General features: G+C 37.9%; 1 protein-coding gene across 1 annotated transcript in view; it reads left to right on the top strand.

Moving 5' to 3' along the window:
* Positions 1–3,134: 3,134 nt before the first annotated feature.
* Positions 3,135–23,092, top strand: part of rbl1 (retinoblastoma-like 1 (p107)) — a 31,586-nt gene continuing 11,628 nt past the window's right edge. The window contains exons 1-12 of the mRNA XM_053498101.1: positions 3,135–3,401; positions 8,507–8,640; positions 8,970–9,170; positions 9,843–9,907; positions 10,828–10,956; positions 13,955–14,100; positions 14,182–14,246; positions 17,019–17,205; positions 17,761–17,927; positions 18,456–18,568; positions 21,826–21,929; positions 22,184–22,321. Coding sequence (XP_053354076.1) covers positions 3,240–3,401; positions 8,507–8,640; positions 8,970–9,170; positions 9,843–9,907; positions 10,828–10,956; positions 13,955–14,100; positions 14,182–14,246; positions 17,019–17,205; positions 17,761–17,927; positions 18,456–18,568; positions 21,826–21,929; positions 22,184–22,321 — 1,611 coding nt within the window. The 5' untranslated portion in view covers positions 3,135–3,239. The remainder of the gene's footprint in view (positions 3,402–8,506; positions 8,641–8,969; positions 9,171–9,842; positions 9,908–10,827; positions 10,957–13,954; positions 14,101–14,181; positions 14,247–17,018; positions 17,206–17,760; positions 17,928–18,455; positions 18,569–21,825; positions 21,930–22,183; positions 22,322–23,092) is intronic.

The following is a 23,092-nucleotide window of genomic DNA, read 5'->3' as shown; positions in this document are numbered from 1 at the left end:
TAATAGTGTCATTTACATAGCAGCCAGAGATACCAAACCAAATGTACTTTTAGACATTTAATATTTTAAAAACATCTTGCTCCTAATGCTTATGTACAGTTACTTATGTACAGTTTTTCATTTGAGCATTTTACCATTTTCATTTAGGAATCTAAATTCCTTTGCTTCCACTTGAGTGAACTACTTGCTGAAGGTTTACCTTTGATTGGCATGATACACTGAGGCCCTCTGTTGGCTCACTTTGACATTCTCAGTTGAAGTTAAGGTACCAACAACAGTTGACGTAGAGAAAAGGTGTCATCAATAAAATCAGGGTAAAACGACAATTTTGTCAAGAGCACTAAATTGTAAATGTCAGTCACAAAAACACATTTCTTTATTCCATTTGGCTCTGTGACGATATTTAGCCTTTTTGGGAAAGCGCACATTCCACTGTACAAACCATTTTTAATAAATGTCTTGGCATGAGTCCGATTTTATATTAACTTCATTATTATTATTATTATTATTATTATTATTATTATTATTATTGGGGGTTGGTGTGCATATTTATTTGTCCCTGTTTTGTGTCAATTGTTGTTCTACTTTGTTCTTTGACATTTACATTTACATTTAGGCATTTGGCAGACGCTCTTATCCAGAGCGACTTACAAAAAGTGCTTTAGTGTTAACATCATTGGATACATACTTACACTGGGTTAACTAGGTTAATAACTAAGTGCCATTAGTCCAACACAACTGGGAAGAGTGGTTTTTTTTTGTTTGTTTTTTTTATAGTCCAAGTTCTGGAGAAACAGATGCATCTTGAGTCGTCGTTTAAAGATGGTCAAAGTCTCTGATGTACGGACATCTAGAGGAAGTTCATTCCACCAACTAGGTGCCAGAACAGAAAAGAGCCTGGATGAATGCCGCCCTCGATCCCTGAGAGATGGTGGGATTAGGCGAGCAGTGCTGAAGGATCGGAGGGAACGTGGTGCAGTGCGTGGTGTAATTAGCGCAGAGAGGTGAGTGGGTGCTGGGCCATTTTTAGCTTTGTAGGCAAGCATCAGTGTTTTGAATTTGATGCGGGCAGCTACAGGAAGCCAGTGCAGGGAGCGGAGGAGTGGGGTGGTGTGGGAGAACTTGGGAAGGTTAAAAACAAGACGTGCTGCTGCATTCTGAATCAGGTGCAGAGGACGAATCGTGGACAGAGGCAGGCCTGCCAGGAGTAAGTTGCAGTAGTCCAGTCTTGAAATAACAAGGGACTGAACAAGCACCTGAGTAGCCTGTGAAGAAAGAAAAGGGGCGAATTCTTCTGATATTGTAAAGAAGAAATCGACAAGAGCGAGTAAGGTTAGCGATGTGTGGCGAAAATGACAAATGGTTGTCCACGGTTACCCCAAGATTGCGGGCGGTGGCTGAAGGAGTGATTTGGTTGTTGTCCAGGGATATCACAAGGTCTTGACCTGGGGATGAGTCACAAGGGATAAACAACAGTTCGGTTTTACTCAGATTGAGCTTCAGCTGATGAGCAGCCATCCAGAATGAGATGTCTGCCAGACATGCTGAGATCCGGGTGGAAACCTGAGTGTCAGAGGGAGGAAACGAGAGTGGGTTGGGACGACGAGTTGGGTGTCGTCTGCATAACAGTGGTATGAAAATCCATGCAATGATATGACCTTACCAAGAGACCGGGTATTGAGGGAGAACAGAAGAGGACCAAGTACTGAGCCCTGCGGGACACCAGTAGAGAGTCTACGTGGGGCAGATGTAGATCCCTTCCATGTTACCTCATATGACCTATCTTTTAGGTAAGAAGCAAACCATTGTCACGCTGTTCCACAAATTCCAAGGCTTCTAAGAATAGATAATAGAATCTTGTGGTTCACCGTGTCAAATGCAGCTGACAGGTCCAGGAGGATGAGGACAGATGACTCACTTTGACTCACTGTACTTTGTAACATATCTAGATAAAGATTTTATGAAATACAATCTGTTATACTGTCTCTCTTTGTAGTGATTCTGGTATATGGCTTTTGTTTATTTTAAATATGGTTTTTTTTCGTACATGTGGTTGAATTTTTGGTTGATCTTTTATTCCTCTATCAGTGCATCAGCTGGCCAGATGTTGTTTCTGTCCACCACTGATGTGGGTTAATTTTTTTTTTTCAATTACTGCATCCCTTTCTCTCCATGATTTTGCTTCTGCCACTACTGTAAAGGTGTTTAGAGTGGGTTAAAAAATCTTGAATATCAGCAGATTTTATACAGCTCAAATAAATGGTAGGGAAATTTCTGGAAACACAAAGCAGATAACACAGCCGCAAATCATTCTCTATTTTTGTAGCCTTGACAAGTTTTTTTAACTGTTATTGTAACAAAAAAAATATATATATGCAGCTATTAAACTTAATTGGCTTAAAGATATAACACAATCATTAATAAGGTATCGTATACAAACTAAAAGAAACACTCATTTAATGCAGCATGCACGTTCCCCAAAAGGAAAAGATCAAGGAGCTCTGAGCTCATCATGGATGTCACAGGGGAGGGATAACATATATAAATAAGTATTTAAATATAAATTAATTGCTAATCTATAACTATCAATTAAGATAATTATCAATCTGTAATTATCAATTAAGACTAATTGATATCCAATTCGATTATCTTAATCTAATTCTGGCAGTATGGGCATGGTTGGGAATCGCCTAATGCTTTCCACTGTCCACATGTGGCTTCCCAAGGTCGTTTACAGGTGTTATTGTGCTGGCAGTGTGAGAGAAGTCCAGGGAGAGAAGTTCTTTCCTCGCATCACCTCGAGTGTGCGTGTATCAGTGTTATTATTTGTGCCAGGCATGACTGCCATACAAAATGGCGACTGTTTTGATTCTGGATCACGTGACCGCGAACGCTCGACGGCATTCAGGCTGTGTAAATGTAGTTTCAACTGTGCTTTTTTTTCAGTTGTCTTTATGTAGGAATAAAACACGCTGTCGATGAGGAAAGAACTTCACTCGTCCAACGAGGTGAGAAACGTCGCTATAACAAGAAGTCGCAAGTTACGAGTTACAGCGCTCCGTGAAGGCAGCATAAATCCTGCGTTTCTATTGGCTAGGAGCGAACAGCTTTCGCGCCATTTGGAATCACCGGAAGTAAGCGACAGCAACCGGAGGACGACGGGTCTGTGTTCTTGTTTTTCGCGAGTAAACATTTTTTTAGGGAGTTTTTTTTTTTTTTTGGAGAAAAACAGCCTCAAAATGCGAGGGGACGAGACAGATTCCGACTCTGGGAAATCAGATGAAGGCGGTTCGATTGAGAGGAGCTTTGAAACGCTTTGTCTGGAATTAAATATGGATGAAGAGACGGCGAAAGAGGCGATGCAAAACTTTACTTCTATATGGAACACCTATACTTTAGAGGTGAGACGGTTGAGATAGTTAGCTAAGTCCGCTCTATAACTGGTTTATTATCAGTTAATTAACTCAAATACAACGGTGTCAGTTGGAATAGTTCAATAGTGGTTAGTGTTTATACCGTTTCGGCGAGAAAAACAGCAGGGAATGTGACCGAGCGGACTGTGTTTATTCCGGATACTCGCTGTACTGTAGAGGTTCTCTCTCACTTTACAGGGTAATGCTGGTATTATTCCGTATGAAGTGGACAGAGAACCAATACTGTGTTGAAAATATATATTACTTTAAAACGCATTAAAGTTAAAGTTTTTGTCAGTAACACAGTGCTGCACTACAGTAGACACATCCACACACACACACACACACACACACTGATTACAGCTTTTATTATTACTGTTATTGTTATTATTATTGTTTGTGTTTTACACCGGTTCAGTTTCTCAAAGATATTTAGAAATATAAACAATATATATAATATACAAAACTTTTTGCTTGTTTTGCCATGTGAAAAACAAAGCACTTGCTTTAGCCTCAATTTTTAGTACTTAAAGTTTACACTGTACATTACTCTTATGCTCCTTTTTCTTTTTTTTTTTTTTTTTTACCTGTTATTGTTGCGCTCACATTGGTACAGAAAACTTTGCAGTTATCGACTTCAGCATTGCATTACTCAGTACTGTATTATGGTAAGCGATCCAGAATTTAAGTTGTTTTTCATAATTTATAAAGTTAATATATGGTATAAAACATGAATATCATTAATAATAGAGGTGTAACTGTATATAATTTCATACCGTACTGTTCAGTACAGGTGGTTCAGGTTGGTGCGCTTTGAGACAAGTGAAATATAGTCTAGCTTTAACCACACACGTGTGCATAAATGTTTTTACTTTTTTTTTTTAAGTCACTCAACTGAAAATATCATAAAAATAAAAGGCATAAATAATTTTTATTAAGAAACATTGTACCTTCTCATGCACATTTCCGTGTGTAGAAATAAAATTTTAAATAGTGTAGTTTCTCCTTTTCCATAATGGAGTTGTAACTTTTTGCAGCTTGAGTGCAGCCCATTCAGTATCCACCATCACAGAATATTTTTAAACATATGATATGTGCAACCTGCCACAAGATTTAAAAACAGTTTGCGGCTCACCGTACAGAAGCAAATATATAAAAAAAAAACGTAACAGCCAGCAAAAATAAAATTCTATAGAAAGTGAGGCTCCTTTTCCTTTGAGTAAAGGAAAAAATGAGTATCCATATAATGGGGAAAGTAAATGATGTTATTGTTTCATATTGTTTTAAAACCAATGGTATTTTTGACACAATTGTCAAGCGTCACAGTAGACATCAGCGCTGTTGTATTACATGTCATGTCTGGTCTGAGTCTGGAATAAAAGCATGATTCTTAAACTCACACTCTGAAACATCATTACATCAGATTGTTAGGTTTAGTATTAATTATTAAAGACGAGCAAAGGCAGCATATTCAGGGTGTCTGCTTGTTGGCTTTATAGCGCATTTACTGTGTGAAAGTGACTTTTACTCACAGTTTAGTCAGCAAACTCAACACAACATATTAACTGTATGGTTGTGCTTTTAGCTCTGGGATATTGTTTATTTGTTTGGCGAGTTCTGCTAAATGTACTCTTTTAGGTCCATGAGTTTTATTTTCTGTTATTTAAATTGATAAATAAAAATTGCTGGTGTAAAGTTTCATGGAAAGAAGTGCAGACATATGTTTATTTAAACATCAACTGAAGCAAGAGCATGAAATCTGTGGCAAAAACAAATAAGTCAGGAAACCAGGAAAACTTGGAGAAAGCAACAGGTTATTAATAAAAACAGCTGCTTGAGAGAACACAGAAATTATGCCAAGTCTCACCAAAACACTAAATCGATCCAAAGCAGACAAGGAGGCAACCATGTATTAACTGGTTGTGTGACCAGTTAATACATGCTTTGATATTATTGTAGTGTGTGTGTGTGTGTGTGTGTGTGTGTGTGTGTGTGTGTATGTATGTATGTATGTATGTGTGTATGTATGTGTGTGTATATATATATGTATATGTACATTGTATTATTATATATAATTTCAATACCTGTTAATTATTAAGGAGCTGTGGCTATGTGCATACGACTATTATTCACACCTTTGTGGATGAATGCCAATATAGTGGCAACAGTGTTGATCTCCCGCTGGTTAATTTGTTGCGCCCACTGCATGGGTGTTTGTTGGTACCCTTCCGTTAAAGAAAGAAAAACCCACATTCGTCGCTGAATTAACCTGAAATTGACAAAAGAAATCACTGACAATTTACTGATTAAATTCGGACATTGCTTTTGAATTGTGGTTCAACTGAAGCATTAAAAATGGCTTGAACAAAAATATAATAATAATTAGCATAATAATGGTACCACTAGAAAAGATTGCAAATAATTTGCCCATACGAACGTGTTAGACTAAAAGGTGTCCTGTAATTAGCACTACAGGTGTCTTCAAACTTGTAATCATTCAGTCTGCCTATTTAAAGGGTTAAAAGCAAATCATAAAAAAACAAGACACTGGAATTTTCCAAAATCCACATTGACAAGCCACAAAGCTTCTGGGAGAATGCCATTTCGACAGATGAGACAAAACTGGAACTTTTTTGCAAGTCGCATCAGCTCTATGCGTCTGGTCTTGCGAGAAAGTGACGATACCTTTGCGTTATTGGCATAATGGAGTGTGAGGGAGAAGTAAGGATAGAAGATGCGCCTACGACATTTAAATCATTGGTGTCGCAACATTTTGGATTCCTTGTGGAAAGAAGAAATGGTGAAAAAATGACGGACAAGACAAAGACAATTAATACCGTACACCTTTGCTAACACAAGCACTATGTAAAAACATTTAGAAAACAACCACAGCTTGTTACTAAAAGCTGCGCCTGTGAAGAAAACAGAAAGCAATTCAGTTTGCATGAAAGGGCAAACAACCATAACGATGCCTTTGCAACTAAACTTCCACCATACAATGCAAGAGCCACGGCAATAACAAGAGGCATCGGCTTTTTCATTGCAGCCGATATGAGACCATTTTCTGTGGTGGAAAATCTGGGATTGGCGACTCATCCACACATTGGAACCAAAGTACACCATTCCTTATTCTTAAAAAAGAACATGACCATATCATGCCTTTTATAGGTCTTTACCTCATTACCTAGGTCTTAGCTCTTTTTCCATGCTTAAGAAATTTTATTTGCAAATTGTTTTGCACTTTGAGTTTTAAGATAGCACTACTTTGTTAGTTACACTAATTATGGTTCAATTCAATTCAATTTTATTTGTATAGCGCTTTTAGCAATTTTCATTGCCGCAAAGCAGCTTTACACAGTCAAGTTAATTGCACCTAAAGGGATATTTGTGTTGTTTATTATTTCTTTTTATTTATACTATTAAATTTTATTGTGCAATTAATTGCCTGTCAGTTTGTGGCAAAATATTTTGCAGTGTTTACATGTTATTACTGCATATCATTCATCAAAATAGAAGTTTTGTTTCATAAAGTTGATTTCAAAATGGACATGCATTTTTTGTCTAAAAATGTCTAAAAGTCTCGTCTCGTTCTCGTAAAGTCAGTCTCGTGTCTCGTCTCATCTCGTGGAAAAAGCGTCTCGTCACACCCCTAGCTCTATGTTTACAGACTCAAAAATTAAGCATACAGAGAAAAGAACACTGTACCTGTTGTGAAACATAGAGGAGGCTCGGTTATGTTCTGAGGCTGCTTTGCCGCATCTGGCACAGGTTGTTTTAAACCTGGCCAGGGTACAAAAAAAATCTCAAGTCTATCAAGGCATTCTTGAGTGAAATGTGCTGCCCAGTAGGATAATAACCTAAAAAACACAGCTAAAACACCTAAGTAAGAATGGCTAAGAACAAGGGTAAGGAGTGGCCTTCTGCGAGCACTGATCTAAGTCCTATTAAACATCTGTGGAGAGAGCTGAAACACGCAGACTGAAGAAGGCACCCTTTAAACCTGGGACAGCTGGTTTGAAGGGTGGGCCAAAAGGCTACTCACGATTAGTGGGCCGAAATATCTGTCACCCCGAGCAGAAGTCTCATTGAGAGTTACAAAAATATCTTGATTTGTAAAAGGTTGTGCAACAAAATATAAAGTTAAGGGTACCATTTTTTTTTGTCCTGGACAGTTGGTTTTTTAAAATCCTTATGTTGAACCACAATTCAAAAGCAATATTTTTGTGACACTACTAGCCGCTTTTAACGCGATAAGTTTTCCTGCAAGATAATTAGTACAGTGCAATTCATGTTTTGAAATGCAGTGGGTTCCATGTGTTTTAGTGGTTCTCTCACATGCCACACACTTTACTGATTTTTTTTTTACCATGACAAAGAAATTTGTGGACAGCTTTTAGGTTTATTAAGTTACAAGCAATATATATTGTATTTATTTGTTAAGGCATATTCCATATTGTTAAGTTATTTCAAAGTTTAACTATTTCATCCTATTTCTTTAGGCTTTAGTCATTATCGGGTTACTTTGCTATCTTGCGGCAATATAAAATTAAATATCTCGTTAAATATTGATATTGATTAATATGGAAAAGAAAATGTTCCTTTTTTTGCCATTTCACCCAACCCTACTTACATATGCTCACATAACACATTTTTGTTATGCAAAATATTTTCGACACTAACACCTTGGTTGTTGTTACCAAAGCAAGAAGTAGAATAAGCTGAGGAATTAACTGATATTGTCTGTTATTGGTTTGTTTATGTTCTTGTCAGCTGGTGCAAAGGAGTACTTAATGAGTTAATGTTATGTCTCAGCGTTTAAGTGCAACTGATAAAATGTTTCATGATACTCATGATCTTTCTGTGATAGCAGTACACGGAGCCACTGACAATCTAAAATTGTCGCATTGCACACAACTAGGCTGGCTTTCTGTTTTCTAGCTATGGTACAGTAAGTGGGGTCATCTTGTTGGGGAAATGGCAAATGTCTGACCAAAAAAAAAAAAAGGGATTTAAAAACATAGGTTATTTATAGTGTACCAAAAAAGCATGTCCCAAAATTACTAAAGTGATGTTTTTGTTTTTTACACATTTAGGGTGAGGTGGTGCACTGGTTGGCCTGTTCTCTGTATGCAGCTTGTAGAAAAACCTCGACTCCCACTATAGGTAGTGGCATGGTGGAAGGCAATTGTGTCTCGCTCACCAGGATATTGCGGTCCTCCAAACTTAGGTAAATAGATCATTTGTTTTATATTATTATTCAAAGATCATCATTGGCACTAGTCGATTAAAGATAATAATTTCATACATTTAATGCCTGATCAGGTTTGAGTACAAGTCGCATAATTATAGCAATACTTTCATTATTGATTTTTAAGGATAAACTGTAGAATCGTGCCACAACAGACATTAACTTGTATGTCTATTTATGATGTAGCTATTTTATGCAATTTAATGTCTCGTAGTTTTCTAGATGTTTGTTGTTAGGCAGTGTCATCATGTGACTTTATTATTTGCTTTGTGATTGCTTATATGTGCTCACTTGTTTTACATTTACAGCCTGATTCAGTTCTTCAGCAAGATGAAGAAATGGGTAGATATGTCAAATCTCTCACAGGATTTCCGAAATCGCATAGGCTGCCTCGAGAGGAATTTTGAAGTGTCGACTGTAATCTTTCGGAAATTCGAGCCTATTTTTCTGGACATGTTCCAGAATCATCAAGGCGAACCTCCACGGCAGTCAAGAGGCAGGAAACATAGGTGAATATTCTTTCTCACTGGTTAATTTCCAGTGCTCAGTGAACATAATTAATGACTAATCCTTACTAGCGGCTAAACCTACTAGCGGCTAAATCTACCAGAGGATAAAACCTACTTGCGGCTAAAGACTTAAGTGGCTACACAAACAAGTGGCTAAACGGACAAGTGACTAAACATACATAAGGTAACGTGTGAGAGACACACAGAAATTGGAAACACACAGAACAGTACTTACACAGAACCTCTGGACAAACTATTACATTTATTTTAATAAAAACAGCTCCATAAATCAACTGCAAAACGAACATAACAAAACTAGAGCCAACTTAAAACAGGCGTTACACAACAAATGCAAACTACTACAAAACAAAACAAAATAAATGCCCACTTGACTTAACTAATGCTCGACCCAGTTTTCCAGAACAAACAGCTTTTTTATAAAGGATCTAATGAGCCACCTAAGGTTTTACGTGGTTTTACCCTCTGGGAAACTAAATCTGAAAACAAAAAACTACATAAAACACATACAAAATATATACGTGGCATACTCCGCGATCACATGATTACTTCGGTTTGTATTTTGTGTTCTGTTTTTGTTTAGAACTATTTTCGTATTTAATTTGAATGACTTAAAAAATCCTTATGTTTTTCCACTTTTTTCCTTTCTTTTAGGCAAATTGTCTGCCACACCAGTGATGTTTTCAAGTTCTGTTGGACCCTCTTTGTGTACACTAAAGGTTAGCATTAGCTTAAATTGCTGTGGAGTGGTGTGTGGCATGTATGTATGTGTGTACGTATGTGTGTATGTGCACCTCTAGAACATTTTTCATTTAATTGCTAATAATAAATGTCCTAAGGCAAATTATTTTGTATTTCAATTTGTAAATACACCAAAATTCTTAATTTAGAGGCTGAACCTCAAGTGGTTACACAGCGTAAAACATTCCCCTGGATTGTATGTGTTTTGAGCTGGTAACATGTTGATGATGCACCTAACTCCTCTTTAACAGTAAATAAGAGGGCAGACGTGTGAAATACAGTTAAAAGTATGAACGATGGGAATTTTGTATCTTATAATTTGAACCAAAATGCCTTTAAAAGTAAAGTAATTTTTTTTATAATGTCGACAGTTTTTCTGTTATCCGTGATCATAGAATGAACCCAGTATTCTGCATTACATACTTGTGTGTGTTTGTGTATTTATGTTACACGCCAGTCTTAAACCATTGAGACCTTTGTTTTTCTGCAAATATTGCATTCAAAAGGTGTTAGATTTTAGCATTTTCATGTAATACATTGTTTGAGCAAATGTTTGTGGACACTTGACTATAACACTCACAATACAGGGACATCCTGTTCAGTTGTGTGTTTCTGACATTATGAAACAATTTGCGTAAGGCCTACATATAGGTGTGATGATCAGGTGTCTACATGTAGGGTCACATGTATACAAGTGGCCATATCGTAACAGGTCATCACAGAGATAACAGCTATCTTATGGTCTGCACCCTGCTCAAATAGTAATTACAATTGTATAAAGTTTATTCAATACAGTTCAATTTAAATGCTTTTTTAGAATTATCAGAAACATAATTAAAAACAAGTTTAGTATTTTGCTATAGTTTAACCCATTGTTTTTTTTTTTGTCTTACTACAGGCAATTTCCGTATGATTGGAGATGATCTGGTCAACTCGTATCATCTCCTTTTGTGCTGTCTGGACCTGGTCTATTGTAATGCTGTACTCTGTGCCAAAAAGAAAGACCTCATTAATCCAAATTTTAAAGGTGATCTTCATGGATACGTAGTTATACTCCATTAATTCAAATCTGGGTTACTAGATGGACGAGCTGTAGTCAAGGCATTAGATTCATAGTTATAATATTATTAATACATTTTATCCTTCTTGTGATTAAAAGCAAATTATAGGATTTCTATATAAAAATAATTGTAGCACTGATATCATTGCATAATACTTTTCCTGGACTGCATCCAGATAATTTATTAGCATCGAGCACCATTCAAGATTTTTTGTTTGTGCCTGAAATTGCCACACAGAAAGGCCTAATTTTTTAATGTCAAAGCAAGTCTTATTGTTATATTCTCACTGGCTGCGTAATTAGATATACCTTTTCAATTATGTCTTAAACCAAACATCTAATTGCAGCAACTCAATGTATTTAGACGTATAGACATGAACAAGGCAATCTGCTGAAGTTCAAACCCAGCATCAGAATGAGGAAAAATGGTGATTTAATGGTGACTTTTTAGAATATTCCTGAAATTTCTGATCCACCCAACCATCATTAGGGTTTACAGATAATAGTCTGAAGAACAGAAAATATCCAGTGAGCAGCCGCTCTCTGGGATACAATGTTTTGTTGGTCAGGGGAGAATTGCCAGACTGGTTTGAGCTGATGGAATAATAACTCAAATAACACCTTGTTACAACTTATGTATGCTGAAGAATATTGTCAGCTAAGAACAGAAAAATAAGGCTACAGTTTACATAGGCTCACTAAACTTGGACAATAGATTATAAAAAAAATGTTGTCTGTTCTGATTAGTGTTAATTTCTGCTGCAACATTCAGCTGGTTCTTTTTATGTCTGGGATTTTTTTCTTGATTTTCTCCCTAATTTAGTCGTGTCCAATTCCTCCCAGTCACTAGGGGGATACCACATTAAGCTTCTACTACCACTCAGTCGGGAGGGCCGAAGACTATGATGTGTTTCCTCTGAACCACATGACTCCAGCCGACCTTGGAGGCGTCAGCTGGTTGGGTTTTGCATACCTGTTACATGAAAGGGTGGATCCGTCCTGCCTTGTATCAACAGCTTGACGGGCGGTGGTAAAATAGGGGTGCAGTGGTGTGAGGATGTTTTCTTGAGACACTTTAGGTCCCTTAATACCAATTTAGCATTTTTAAAATGCCACAGGGAACCTGCGCACTGCTGCTGACCATGTTCGACAAGCCATGTCACAAAACATAATATAGCACAAATATTTCTTGATGTTTCTTGAAGATAACAATGAGTTTGTGATGTCAATTAGTGTGATGGCCTCCAAACTCACCAGAACTTAATCCAATAGTGCATTGTTGGGATTTGGTGGAATGGGGAATTTTTATCATGGATGTGCTGTCAACAAATCTGCAGCAAGTATGTGATGCTATAATGGCAACATGGTATAAAATCTCCATGAGGTTTCACAGAGACAACATGCTTTATAGGTGGGTTATGGTGTAGAGTGTGGAAGTGTGGGGTCTTTAAGAATGAAGAGAGAGTGAAGCGTAGTCGTCTTTCTGGAGTCTGCAGCAGCGGGTGTCAGAGCGGTGCAGATGACCTGGGCTGACAGATGCGGCAGACGAGGTCACGGAAGCGGTAGCCGGGCTGTAGTGAGACTTACCCCGGTGCACACTTACCAGACTGGCCTTCTGGCCTCCTTTTATAGTTTTGACAACAGGACAGTGAATAAAAATAGTAAGCCGGTTGGGCAGGATTAAGGTACTCCGCCCCATTTTTAAATACCTTGCTGCTGGCCGTGGTGCTGAGCTTGATGCCTGCTTACAAAGTGTGAGGAGTTGATGTTCGTTTGTGTTGTATGTGATTCTGATGGTTTATCGTCCGCCACAGTTGCCTTGTTAAATCTATTATGGCATTTCTCTCTGGTCTGGGTATCTCTGGTACTGCTCTTTCTTGTTTTTTTTCCTATCTCCTATATAGACAATTTTATATTTCTGTTAAGGATTTTTGATCGCCCACCATCCCCCTGAAGCGAGGTGTTCCCCAGGGATCTGTTCTTGGCCCACTATTATTCACAATTTACATAATCCCACTCGGTCTGATCCTTCGATGTCATGGTCTTAACTATCACTTTTATGCCGACGACATTCAACTTTACTCTATCTGTACACCTACTTTGTCTGCCCAAATTGACAAAATATCTGCTTGCGTGAAGGACATCAGAGAATGGCTTAACTCAAACTTTCTGAAACTTAACATGGACAAAACTAATTAAAGCACTTTTTGTAAGTCGCTCTGGATAAGAGTGTCTGCCAAATGCCTAAATGTAAATGTAAAACTGAAATAATTTTCATTGGAACAGCTGCACTCACCAGCAACATTTCCACCAGTTTCACCTGTGAGATTGCTGGCTCACATCAAAACATCCACTTCTGTCAAAAATTTTGGAGTAATCTTTGACTCCACACTCTCCTTTCGGCCTCACATTAAATCTGTTACTAAATCTGCATTTTTTTCATTTACGCCGCATTGCCCAACTGCGTCCCTTCATCAGTACCCAAGATGCTGAAACTTTCATCCATGCATTCGTCTCATCACGCATTGATTTCTGTAATGCCCTTTTACCTGTCAAAGGGCAAAGGTCTACCTGCCAGCTCCATCTCCAGATTACAATATATTCAAAACTCTGCGGCTAGAATACTCATATAACCCCAATCTTGTATGATCTCCACTGGCTCCCAGTTGTCTACCGTATCAAATAAAAAATTCCCCCTACATTCTCACTCGTTCACTACGTTCCTCCGATTCTGTTTTTTTTTTTTGTTGTCCCTCGGTACTGCCTCTCTTTAATGGGCGGCAGATCATTCATTGTTATTGCTCCTAAATGAAATTATTAATTAAAGGAAGAAGACAATTTTGGCCTGTTGTTTCTTTTGAGGCTTTTTTGTTGGTATATCACATAAAGCTTTTGTTGACAACAACATTGTGTTTAATTCCTTTGCATTGATGTATATCTAATAACACATACCTGTTCTTTTCAGGCTTACCAACAGACTGCAGGAGCTCAGACGAGGCTCGGTGTGTGCTTGAGCATTTGTGTGAACTCCATGATGGTCTAGTTGTTGAGGCAAAAGGGATAAAAGAACACTACTTTAAACCGTACATCAGACGTCTATTTGAGAAGAAAGTGAGGGGAAACATTTTTGCATTATTAGTTCTTTAAGTCAAAATGTCTCCAAGATATAATGAATTCTCATGTTTTCTTCAGATTCTTAAAGGAGATAAAGACACACTTACTGAGCTGCTGGACACTCCAAACTTCCAAGACAACATGTAAGATTTTTTTTTTCTCTTTGCACAAGCAAGGGCCACAAAGGTCAATGGGACAATAAAGAAAAAACATCCAGTGAGCAGTAGTTCTCCTGTCTTAAACACCTTATTGATGACACACTATAATAAAAACTGGTCATAATAGAGCAAGGGAAAAAAATGGAAGCAAATGGAAAGGATAATAATATCTAGTAAGTCACAAGTGAATAAGACGCACTTTGTCGAACTTACTTAAGTCAGATTCTTTCTGTTTAATTGGTTTGTATCTGCGTAAATTTGTAACTTGAACTTTCTTAAGCCGGAGACTTACTGTATACAACTTTTTTTTTAAACAAGCAACCTTTGCTAAGTGTACAGTATACTGTAGATATGTCTCAATTGTACAAAAACACTGGCTGACTGAGGTAGTGCAGGACAGCGTCTCAGAAAGTAAGTCGATAGCAGAAGGTGTCCTATCTGCCTGACACCAACAGAAAGCTGAAGTGCAGTGGTGTGTGGATGACATAGCAACAGAGTTTAAGTCCAGTGTAGGACCTTTGGAATAAACAGAACCTCTGTTTCTACCCTGTTTAGTCATAAAATTAAATCCACTGTCGGGTGAAGTGGAGAGCAATACAGTGTCACCTGTCAAGGAGTGGGATATATTAAGCAGTAAGGTGGCATTAGAAGTTGATGTGTTGGAAGCGGGAACAATGAGTAAGAGTAAGAACATGGAACACTGGCCCAAATTGTGATGGCCTGACAAGCCCAAGCACCTTTAAAATGACCGTTTTTGTAAAGTCTTCTCTATTTGCAGTGGTCCAAAGAAGGGCATCTGATGAACTGGTGACAGGGTCATGGATACCCAAGGCACATTGAAGAGAAGGTGGTTGAGGCTGCATAGCTTCAAATTAGTCAAAATAATTATCCTGACCCGTGTTCTCTTCGATAGGCATATTTGCATCAGAACTGGGTCATGGAGCATGTGAAAGAAGGTGGCCTGCTCTTATAAATCCACTTTTAGTGGTTGACTGGGGGTGTTCTACTTACCTGGGAAAGAGGCTTTCTTTCTTACCATATTGCATCACGGTGATGTTTCTTCCTCAGCAATACCTGTCCACATTGCTACATGCACAAAAAAAAAATTCGTCATATCAGGCCAGTTTCTTTAATTGCCTTATTTTTAAGTTCTAATCCTCATGCGCTCATTGTAGATGTTTTCAGAGATTGACGGGGGTCAGCATGGTAACTTTGACCAGTTTGGAGTACGCAGCCATGCAAGAGCAATGCACCGTGTGTTCCGACACCTTTCTATTATTACCAGTATTTACTTCATCAGTCTGTGCTACATTTTGTACATTTGCTTATGTGAGCTCAGACCAAATTGATTAGAATTGCTTTTTACATGCACCAATGAGCCTTGGGTGACCCAGTCACTAGTTTACACTAGTGACTACTTTACAAATTCTGCTGTTTTGGAGATGCTCTGACCCAGTTGTCCATCAATCACAGTCTTTATCCCTTGTCAAAGCCATGCAGATATTTACATTGACTTATTTTTTCTCCGTTCAACATAACAATGTTGAAAACAGTTGACTCAAATCACCTCTGCAGTAAGGAAATGAGGCACACTCTGATTATTAAATAGTATAATTAATTACCCAACAGAAAAGGGAAGACTTCTATCCAATAATATTGTAAACAGATCCTGCAGATGACAGTTAAACGAAAGAGTAACCTTTGAGACGTGTCGAGACTAACGGAGACTGTTGTCTCAAAGTAGTCCTGAAAATTGCCTATTGCATAAATGAAGATACACTTACCGAAGTAGAAAGAATGAGGGGTTCTCAAAATCTTATGTTAGTTAGAGATACTCACAGGAGAGAAGGTTAAGGGGAAAGTTTGTTATATGACTGGTATTTCTTGAGGATGCTGTGCAATGGACCTGTGACTCTGACTGTAATAATTTACTCAGTGTACTAGTGTGTAATATCACCCTGTGAATGTGAATCTGTGACAGTCTGTGTGAGATACTCACATATTTATATTAATTTGCTAATTCTAAATTCTAGTGAAATGTGTTCTAGCTTCACCTTGTGAACTTTAGCATGTATCACATTAGGGATGCACCGAAATGAAAATTCTGGGCCGAAAACGAAACCGAAATTTTTGGATGAACTTGGCCGAAAACCAATACCGAAACCGAAAATGGCTTCATTAAAAAACATGTTTAAAATTTTTTTTTTTTTTGTTTGTATTAAAAAAATGTTGCATATTGCAACTTTGCTGTCCTCACCTGAAACTTTGAAGTGCTTCCAAACCGCCGACATACTCCGTGTTTGATGCGTAATGACAGCGCGAACGAGACGGGAGGATGGGAGAGGCGTGGCAACAATTTCGGCTTTTATTTTCGGCGCTTTCTTACGTTTCGGCCGAAACCGATAATGCTATTTCGGCCGAAAATTTTTGGCGGCCGAAATTTCGGTGCATCCCTACACCACATAACATGTCTGTGGTACCATAAGTTTATAAAAAAAAGTTCACTTTCTCTTAATTGTTGAGCAAAACCAGTACTAATGAGGTCTTCGAGTTAAACAGTTAACCCAATCTTAATTTCGAAGAAGGAACATAGTACAATCTTCAAGAAATACCCGTCATAAAGTCATCTTTCCCCATTAACCTTCTCTTCTGTAAGTATCTCTGACAGTATGAAATATTTTATTGTGAAGATTATCTCTGACATTAATGCATTTAAGTATAAATAACATGGAGATATATTCATGTGTTATTGTCTAGCAAAGCCATAAATCGTGAATATGAAGAATATGTCCTGACGGTGGGTGATTTTGATGAGCGGGTGTTTTTGGGCGCTGATGCAAACGAGGAGATTGGCACACCACAAAAAGTCACCCCTAAGCCCCCATCTGGTCAGGTTTCAGCCCGAATGCAGGTGGAGAACAACCTTCAGCAGCACTTTGAGAAGGTATGAAATACAACCCCTTTAAAAAAATGTCATCAGATCATTGTTTACTGTCACATAAGCTTATGTGATTGTTATTTTTTACGCTCTGTGTTTTTCCAGTTTAAAATATGCTAAATGATTTAATCATCCAGAGCCACTATCCTAAAACTGCCAGGAAGAACATGCACTATATCAACACAATTAAGGAGAGTAGATAACAGTGTAATATCACCTGTGCGGTCTGCCATAACTCAGTCGGGGCTCTTGGTTACTGTCGGTGGTTCAAGCCCCACCTCCACCTAGTTGCTACCCTGTGCACCGAGTTCCCCAGCCTTCTTAAAAAAAAAGATTCTACCGTGACTTAATGTGGAATTATTAAGTGATGCTGCAGTACTGACAGTGACTGCAAAGGCCAAAAAAAAGCAGATTTTTGCTTGTCAGATAACATAATTTCACATAATCCTGTAATATTCGTGCAGTTGTGTTTATTTCAAAATGTAAGTTTTAAGCATTGTCAAGCTAAAAAGTTAGCTGTGTGCAGGGTATGTTAATGGCTGTGTTAATTCCTCTGCACAGACACGTTCGCTGGCCCCTTCCACACCACTTACAGGGCGTAGATACCTGAAGGAGAAGGAGCTTCTGATCACACCAGTGTCTTCGGCTACTCAAAGTGTGAGTCGCCTGCAGAGCATGGTGTCCGGCCTCTCCAATGCCCCCACTGCTACACTGCTCCAAATCTTCAAGTAAGTGTCATTTTATAAAAGCTTTGTAACAATGGCTCACTGTTGATGTGGGAATGTACTGCTTCTGTCTCACTGTTAAAATTGTCCTCTCTGTCAGTCAGAACTGTACTTTTTCATGGCACTGTGGTTGTAGCTAGTAAAGGATTTTATATAATTTTTAAGCATAGATGTAAGCAAATATGAAATGCTGGTTGTGTTGTAGTGCATGTGTAGTAATACCAGCGACTAAATTAAAATCTAAGAATACAATAGTGAACGTAACAATCATGTGATTGTTTTTTCTTTTTTATGTTTTGTTTCTGTAATCCTTTGCCCATTTAAGCCTCCTCTTGTCCCCCAGAACTAGATATATGACTTACTGGAATAAATCAGATTATTTTTAGAAATCATTTTCGCATAGGGTTGAAACATTAAGCCACAGCTTCAGTAACTGCACAATCATACTCAGTACTGGAAAGAAAGCTTATGTGTGTTGTGAGTTTTTGTATTGCTTTTGGTTATATTAATGTGTGCACTTTTCCCTTTTAGGTCTTGTTCTCGTGACCCCACTGAAGCCATTTTAAATCGTGTAAAGAAGCTAGGAGAGACTTTTAAACAGGCCTACACCAAGCAAACAGATGATCTTCAGGGAGCTCATATGGGTTAGAAACCTTTTACAAATTCATTAAGTTTAACTAAAGTGGCACAATATATAATGCCTAATGTTCAGACGTTTACATTGTCTCCTGCAATCCTGTGCTCCTTAGTATGTGTGTATGCACGTGTACATGCATTTTTTCCCTTTCCATAGTATATGACAGAGTGCATACTATCTTAGTTTAAAGACCTGTTTTGTATGAACTTGTTGATATTTTGCCCATGATTCTAAAACAGATTAAGTTATATATGTAATTGTTTAATAAACTGGGTTAGTGGCAGGTTGCTGTTGCAGACTTAGTCATGGTCCCAGGCAAAGAAGACATGACAGTATAATTGCCAGTAGTGTGTTAAAGTTTATGCATTTAAGAACATATTAAGGGGGTTCTCATTGTTGCTGGCAGCTCATAATGGTGAAAATCCAGTTATATGCAGTAATAAGAAAAGGGTGATGTATCCTTCGATTACAGGTTTTTATTTGTCAGGGCATAAATAACACCTGTGTGGTGTTCACAAAGCTGTTTAGCTAGACAAATAATCTCAGATAACAACAACAAAAACAAAAAAACACAGATTTCAATACGTAGTTATATTTCCCCAAAATTTGAAACAGCTTTCAGTGCTGGTGATTTCAACTAGAAACACCCATGAACTTTAGATTTCTATTTTGAGTGTAGCTTTAGCTCGACCTAGCTAGTGAAATAAAAGCTGACCTGTATTCAGTTATACCCCTATTTCACCTACGCTTTCGATTTGTCAATTGGCATTCTGGCTTTTATATATTTAAATTTATTGATGTTGAAAATTTTTTTTTTTTTTTTTTTAATCAAAAACATTTTAGTATTGTTATGTCAAATTTTTAAACACAGCTGTTTTTTGCCCCTGATAAATAAAAACATCAAATTCAAGGAGGGTGTACTTTTCCATGACTGTATGTAACACACCACCCATTTCACTTAACCCTGTAAGACCCAAATATAGAAAAAAACGAGCAAAAAATTTTTTGACCTCTCAGATATTGTTTTAGGAGGCCTCTGATGTAGGAATTAAAGATTTTTCACATTTTTTATTTTCTAGTAAGTTTTTAGGGAATTGTTGTAATATTGCAACGTTGGGCCTAGTTGTGAGCAGAATGTCTGTATTTGTACTCACTTTGCCTGAACTGGTATACAGAACATTTAAGCATTTATTTGCAGGGTTGTTCACTTATTTAGCCCCATAGCAGTATATATCATAAGTAATAATCACACAACAATCATATTTTTTATGAATAAGCATTTATTAATAACATTTTTGGAAATAATTATTTGGTCACATTCAGTGTGGTTTGAATAAATGTGTTTATTTGCAGTGATAATCCCTAAGACAGTTCTTTTCATCTGAGAAGCACAGACGAACATTGCACTTGCTACACAGTGTGTTTGTGTATCCATTGTTGCAGTGTCTGCAGCGACCTCTCTTTGTCTTTACTGGGAAATGTGCAATCATGTCTTTGCGTACATCCAGTGGGGGGTGGTCCGATGACCTCTTGGCTGGGGGACTCACATCTGATGAGGATGGTCTCTTCTGAGGATCCAAAGGGCTCCCTGATGCCACTGTCTTCCTTGAAGATGGTCGCCCTCTCTTGGGTGATGTGTTGTGCGTGTTCAACAGGATGAGAGAGGATGCAAGTTGTGCCTGAAACTGTCGCCTGTTCAGTATCTCTTTCTTAGTCATCTTCAGAGCTTTACAGTCCCGCTTGTAAAGGAGCCAGCCGTTAATTACAGCAAGGATGATGGTGTGCCAGAAGATGTAAATGTACCAGCGGTGAGATTTCATGGGAAACTTGTACTTGGCAGCAAATGAGTCCAACAAATCCACACCCCCCATGTGTTTGTTGTAGGTACCAACAATGTAAGGCCTCTCAACATCAATGATGGTTTTAGTGGCTTTGTCCCACCGCTGAATTTTCTGCACAGGTTCTGGTCCAGCAAAGGATGACACAAGTGTGACCGCTCTGTTGTCATACCATTTGACAGCACAAATGTTGTGGTTCCCCTCCACTCTGACATCAAAGCTTCCTCTCCCCTTTTTCTTCAAGCTCTTCTCATCTTCAAGGTTGCAGTTGGGTAGACGTACCTGCCTCGCTGTTCCCACATAATGAATTCCATGCTCAAGAAGCTTGACCACGAGTGGGACACAGGTGAAGTAGTTGTCTGCGTAGATCTTGTAGTTTTGACCCTTTGGAAGTGTGGAGGCGAGCTTTATCACAACATCACCTGACAGTCCAAGTTCAGATTTCGCTTGTCGTTTTCCATCTACACTCCCTTGGTAAACATCAAAATCACAGAGCATGCCAGAGATTCCAGTGTCAGTGTCATCCAAGTCCATTTCAAAATCACTCTCTCCATTTTGGACTGCAGCAATCACATCCTGCACACTGAAAAGATGACCTTTCTGTATTGGTGGCATTCTGAAACTGAAAAGGTTTGGAAAAATGTAATTAAATATGTGAATAACACATATAGGTCTTTTATTGTAGCAGATAAACAAAGAATAGACAGGGTGGTAGACCATGTATCAAGGGTAGAGAGCTAAGTATTATCCATCAAAGTATAACCATTTCAATGCAAATGCTGATCAAAATTCCACTACATTCAAACAATGCTGTGTAATTGGCCTATTATAGTCTACTTATCATACTAAAAGGGACACATGCATCCCCCCAGAGCACTAACAGGTTCACATTCAAGACCATGCACACCTGTCCCTAAACAATGCAACAGGCTACCACTCTGACCCAACGTTGTAGAATTACAACATAGACATAATAACCTCTAAATCAAATTTTATCAATGTTTTCTAAAATAACTAAATATGTATATGTTCTAGACATTGTAATAAACATAGAAAAAAATATTTTAGAGATTTTACTTACTTAAATCTTGACAAATCCAGGCGTGCAAAAACAGGAGATCAGCTCAATGCGAAGTTTGCAAGTAGAGTAAGTTCACGGCAAGATGACCAGACCTATAAACACTTTTTCCATCCAATAGCATCATGAGTACAAACAATAGGACCCATTAAATATGTAAATGTGGTTTTGAGGAAAATAAAACAATTGCTGGCCTTTTTTTAGAATTGTTAAAAGTGATGTTGTAATTCTGCAACAGTGGGCTTTACAGGGTTAAACAAGGCATATAATGTGTTTATGCATTCAGTTGTTATTTTTTGTCATCGTTGTTTTTATCCCATCCCGTTTTTATCCCATCCCATCCTGTAGACTTTGCAGAAAACCGTCTGAAGATAGCCGAAATACTGTATTTTAAGATTCTGGAGAATGTTATGGTTCAAGAGCTAAAGAGACTCCAGGGTAAAGATATGACAGTAAGTATTTAATGAAAAGATTAACCCATTTTGTTTTTTTTTTGCTTTGTTTATAGTTTCTTGGATTCGGTTGAAAAAACAATTCTGAAAATACTTAACACCTTAAACATATGCACATACACACTACTACTGCCAAAACGTTATAACCTTTCCTAAATACCTAAGCATTTCATACAATTGCAAGTGTTTTGTGCAAACACTTGGCTATAGACTCAGTATTTTTGTTTTGTTCAAAAGATGTCTTTCCTCATCAGGTGCTGTTAGAACAAGATGTGTTTCACTGTTCTCTTCTGGCCTGCTGTCTGGAGGTTGTGCTGTTTGCTTACAGTTCTCAAAGAACCTTCCCTTGGATTTTGGAAACCTTTCATCTTAGACCATTCTACTTTTACAAGGTCAGAGGTTAGGATAAAAATATGAACACTGTGAATAATTTTCTGGTCTTGAAACTATTGTCTGTTATAAATGATAATAAGAAATAAACCCACTAACTCCTCTTCCTGATGGACCTGTGCCATCACCAACTGGTAAGACGTGGGAAGAACTTACTGTCATAATCATTTTATTTGATAATGAATTTAGAAATCAAGCTGACCGGGCTTTTAACTCCCCATTAATTTAATCTTTGCTTGTTTAAGGTATACACAGTCTGGTCAAAAAGTATCATCAATTGAAATTAAATAAGCAATACTTAAGGGCCTCTAAACTACTTATAAAATACTTCAAAGGTATCAGGACCCTTATATAAACACGCCACCAGGTGCGGCTCATTCAGGCTGATTTCATGATGGCGGCATTGCCTGGCAACCGCGTGCATAAATGTCTGCGCCTTTGCCTGTGCAGAACTCTGCGTGGTAGCAGCCTGCGGATCTGTTCACGTTCTGAACAGTTTATGCTGTTCAGAACGTGAGCTGGGCCTCGCCCGACCCACGTCGTTATAGAGGGCTGCATTGTTTTTTTAGATTGACGTTTGATTTGAAAGCTTGGCCCAACTGACTCTTAAATGTTTTAGCTTTCAGGCTTTCAGAACAGTTTTTTATAACCTCAGAGCTACATTTCACAATTAATAACTGTAATTTAATATTATTAAGCATTTCATATGAATCGTAATTTAGGCTATGTAGTGTTCTGTAATTACCCACAATACAACAATCTTAATATTGGTA

This window comes from Clarias gariepinus, chromosome 6, assembly GCF_024256425.1.
Source record: "Clarias gariepinus isolate MV-2021 ecotype Netherlands chromosome 6, CGAR_prim_01v2, whole genome shotgun sequence".
In the NCBI taxonomy this organism is placed as follows: Eukaryota; Metazoa; Chordata; class Actinopteri; order Siluriformes; family Clariidae; genus Clarias; species Clarias gariepinus.
Note: the sequence above shows the minus strand (reverse complement) of the source record. Positions and strands in the feature narration are given on the sequence as shown.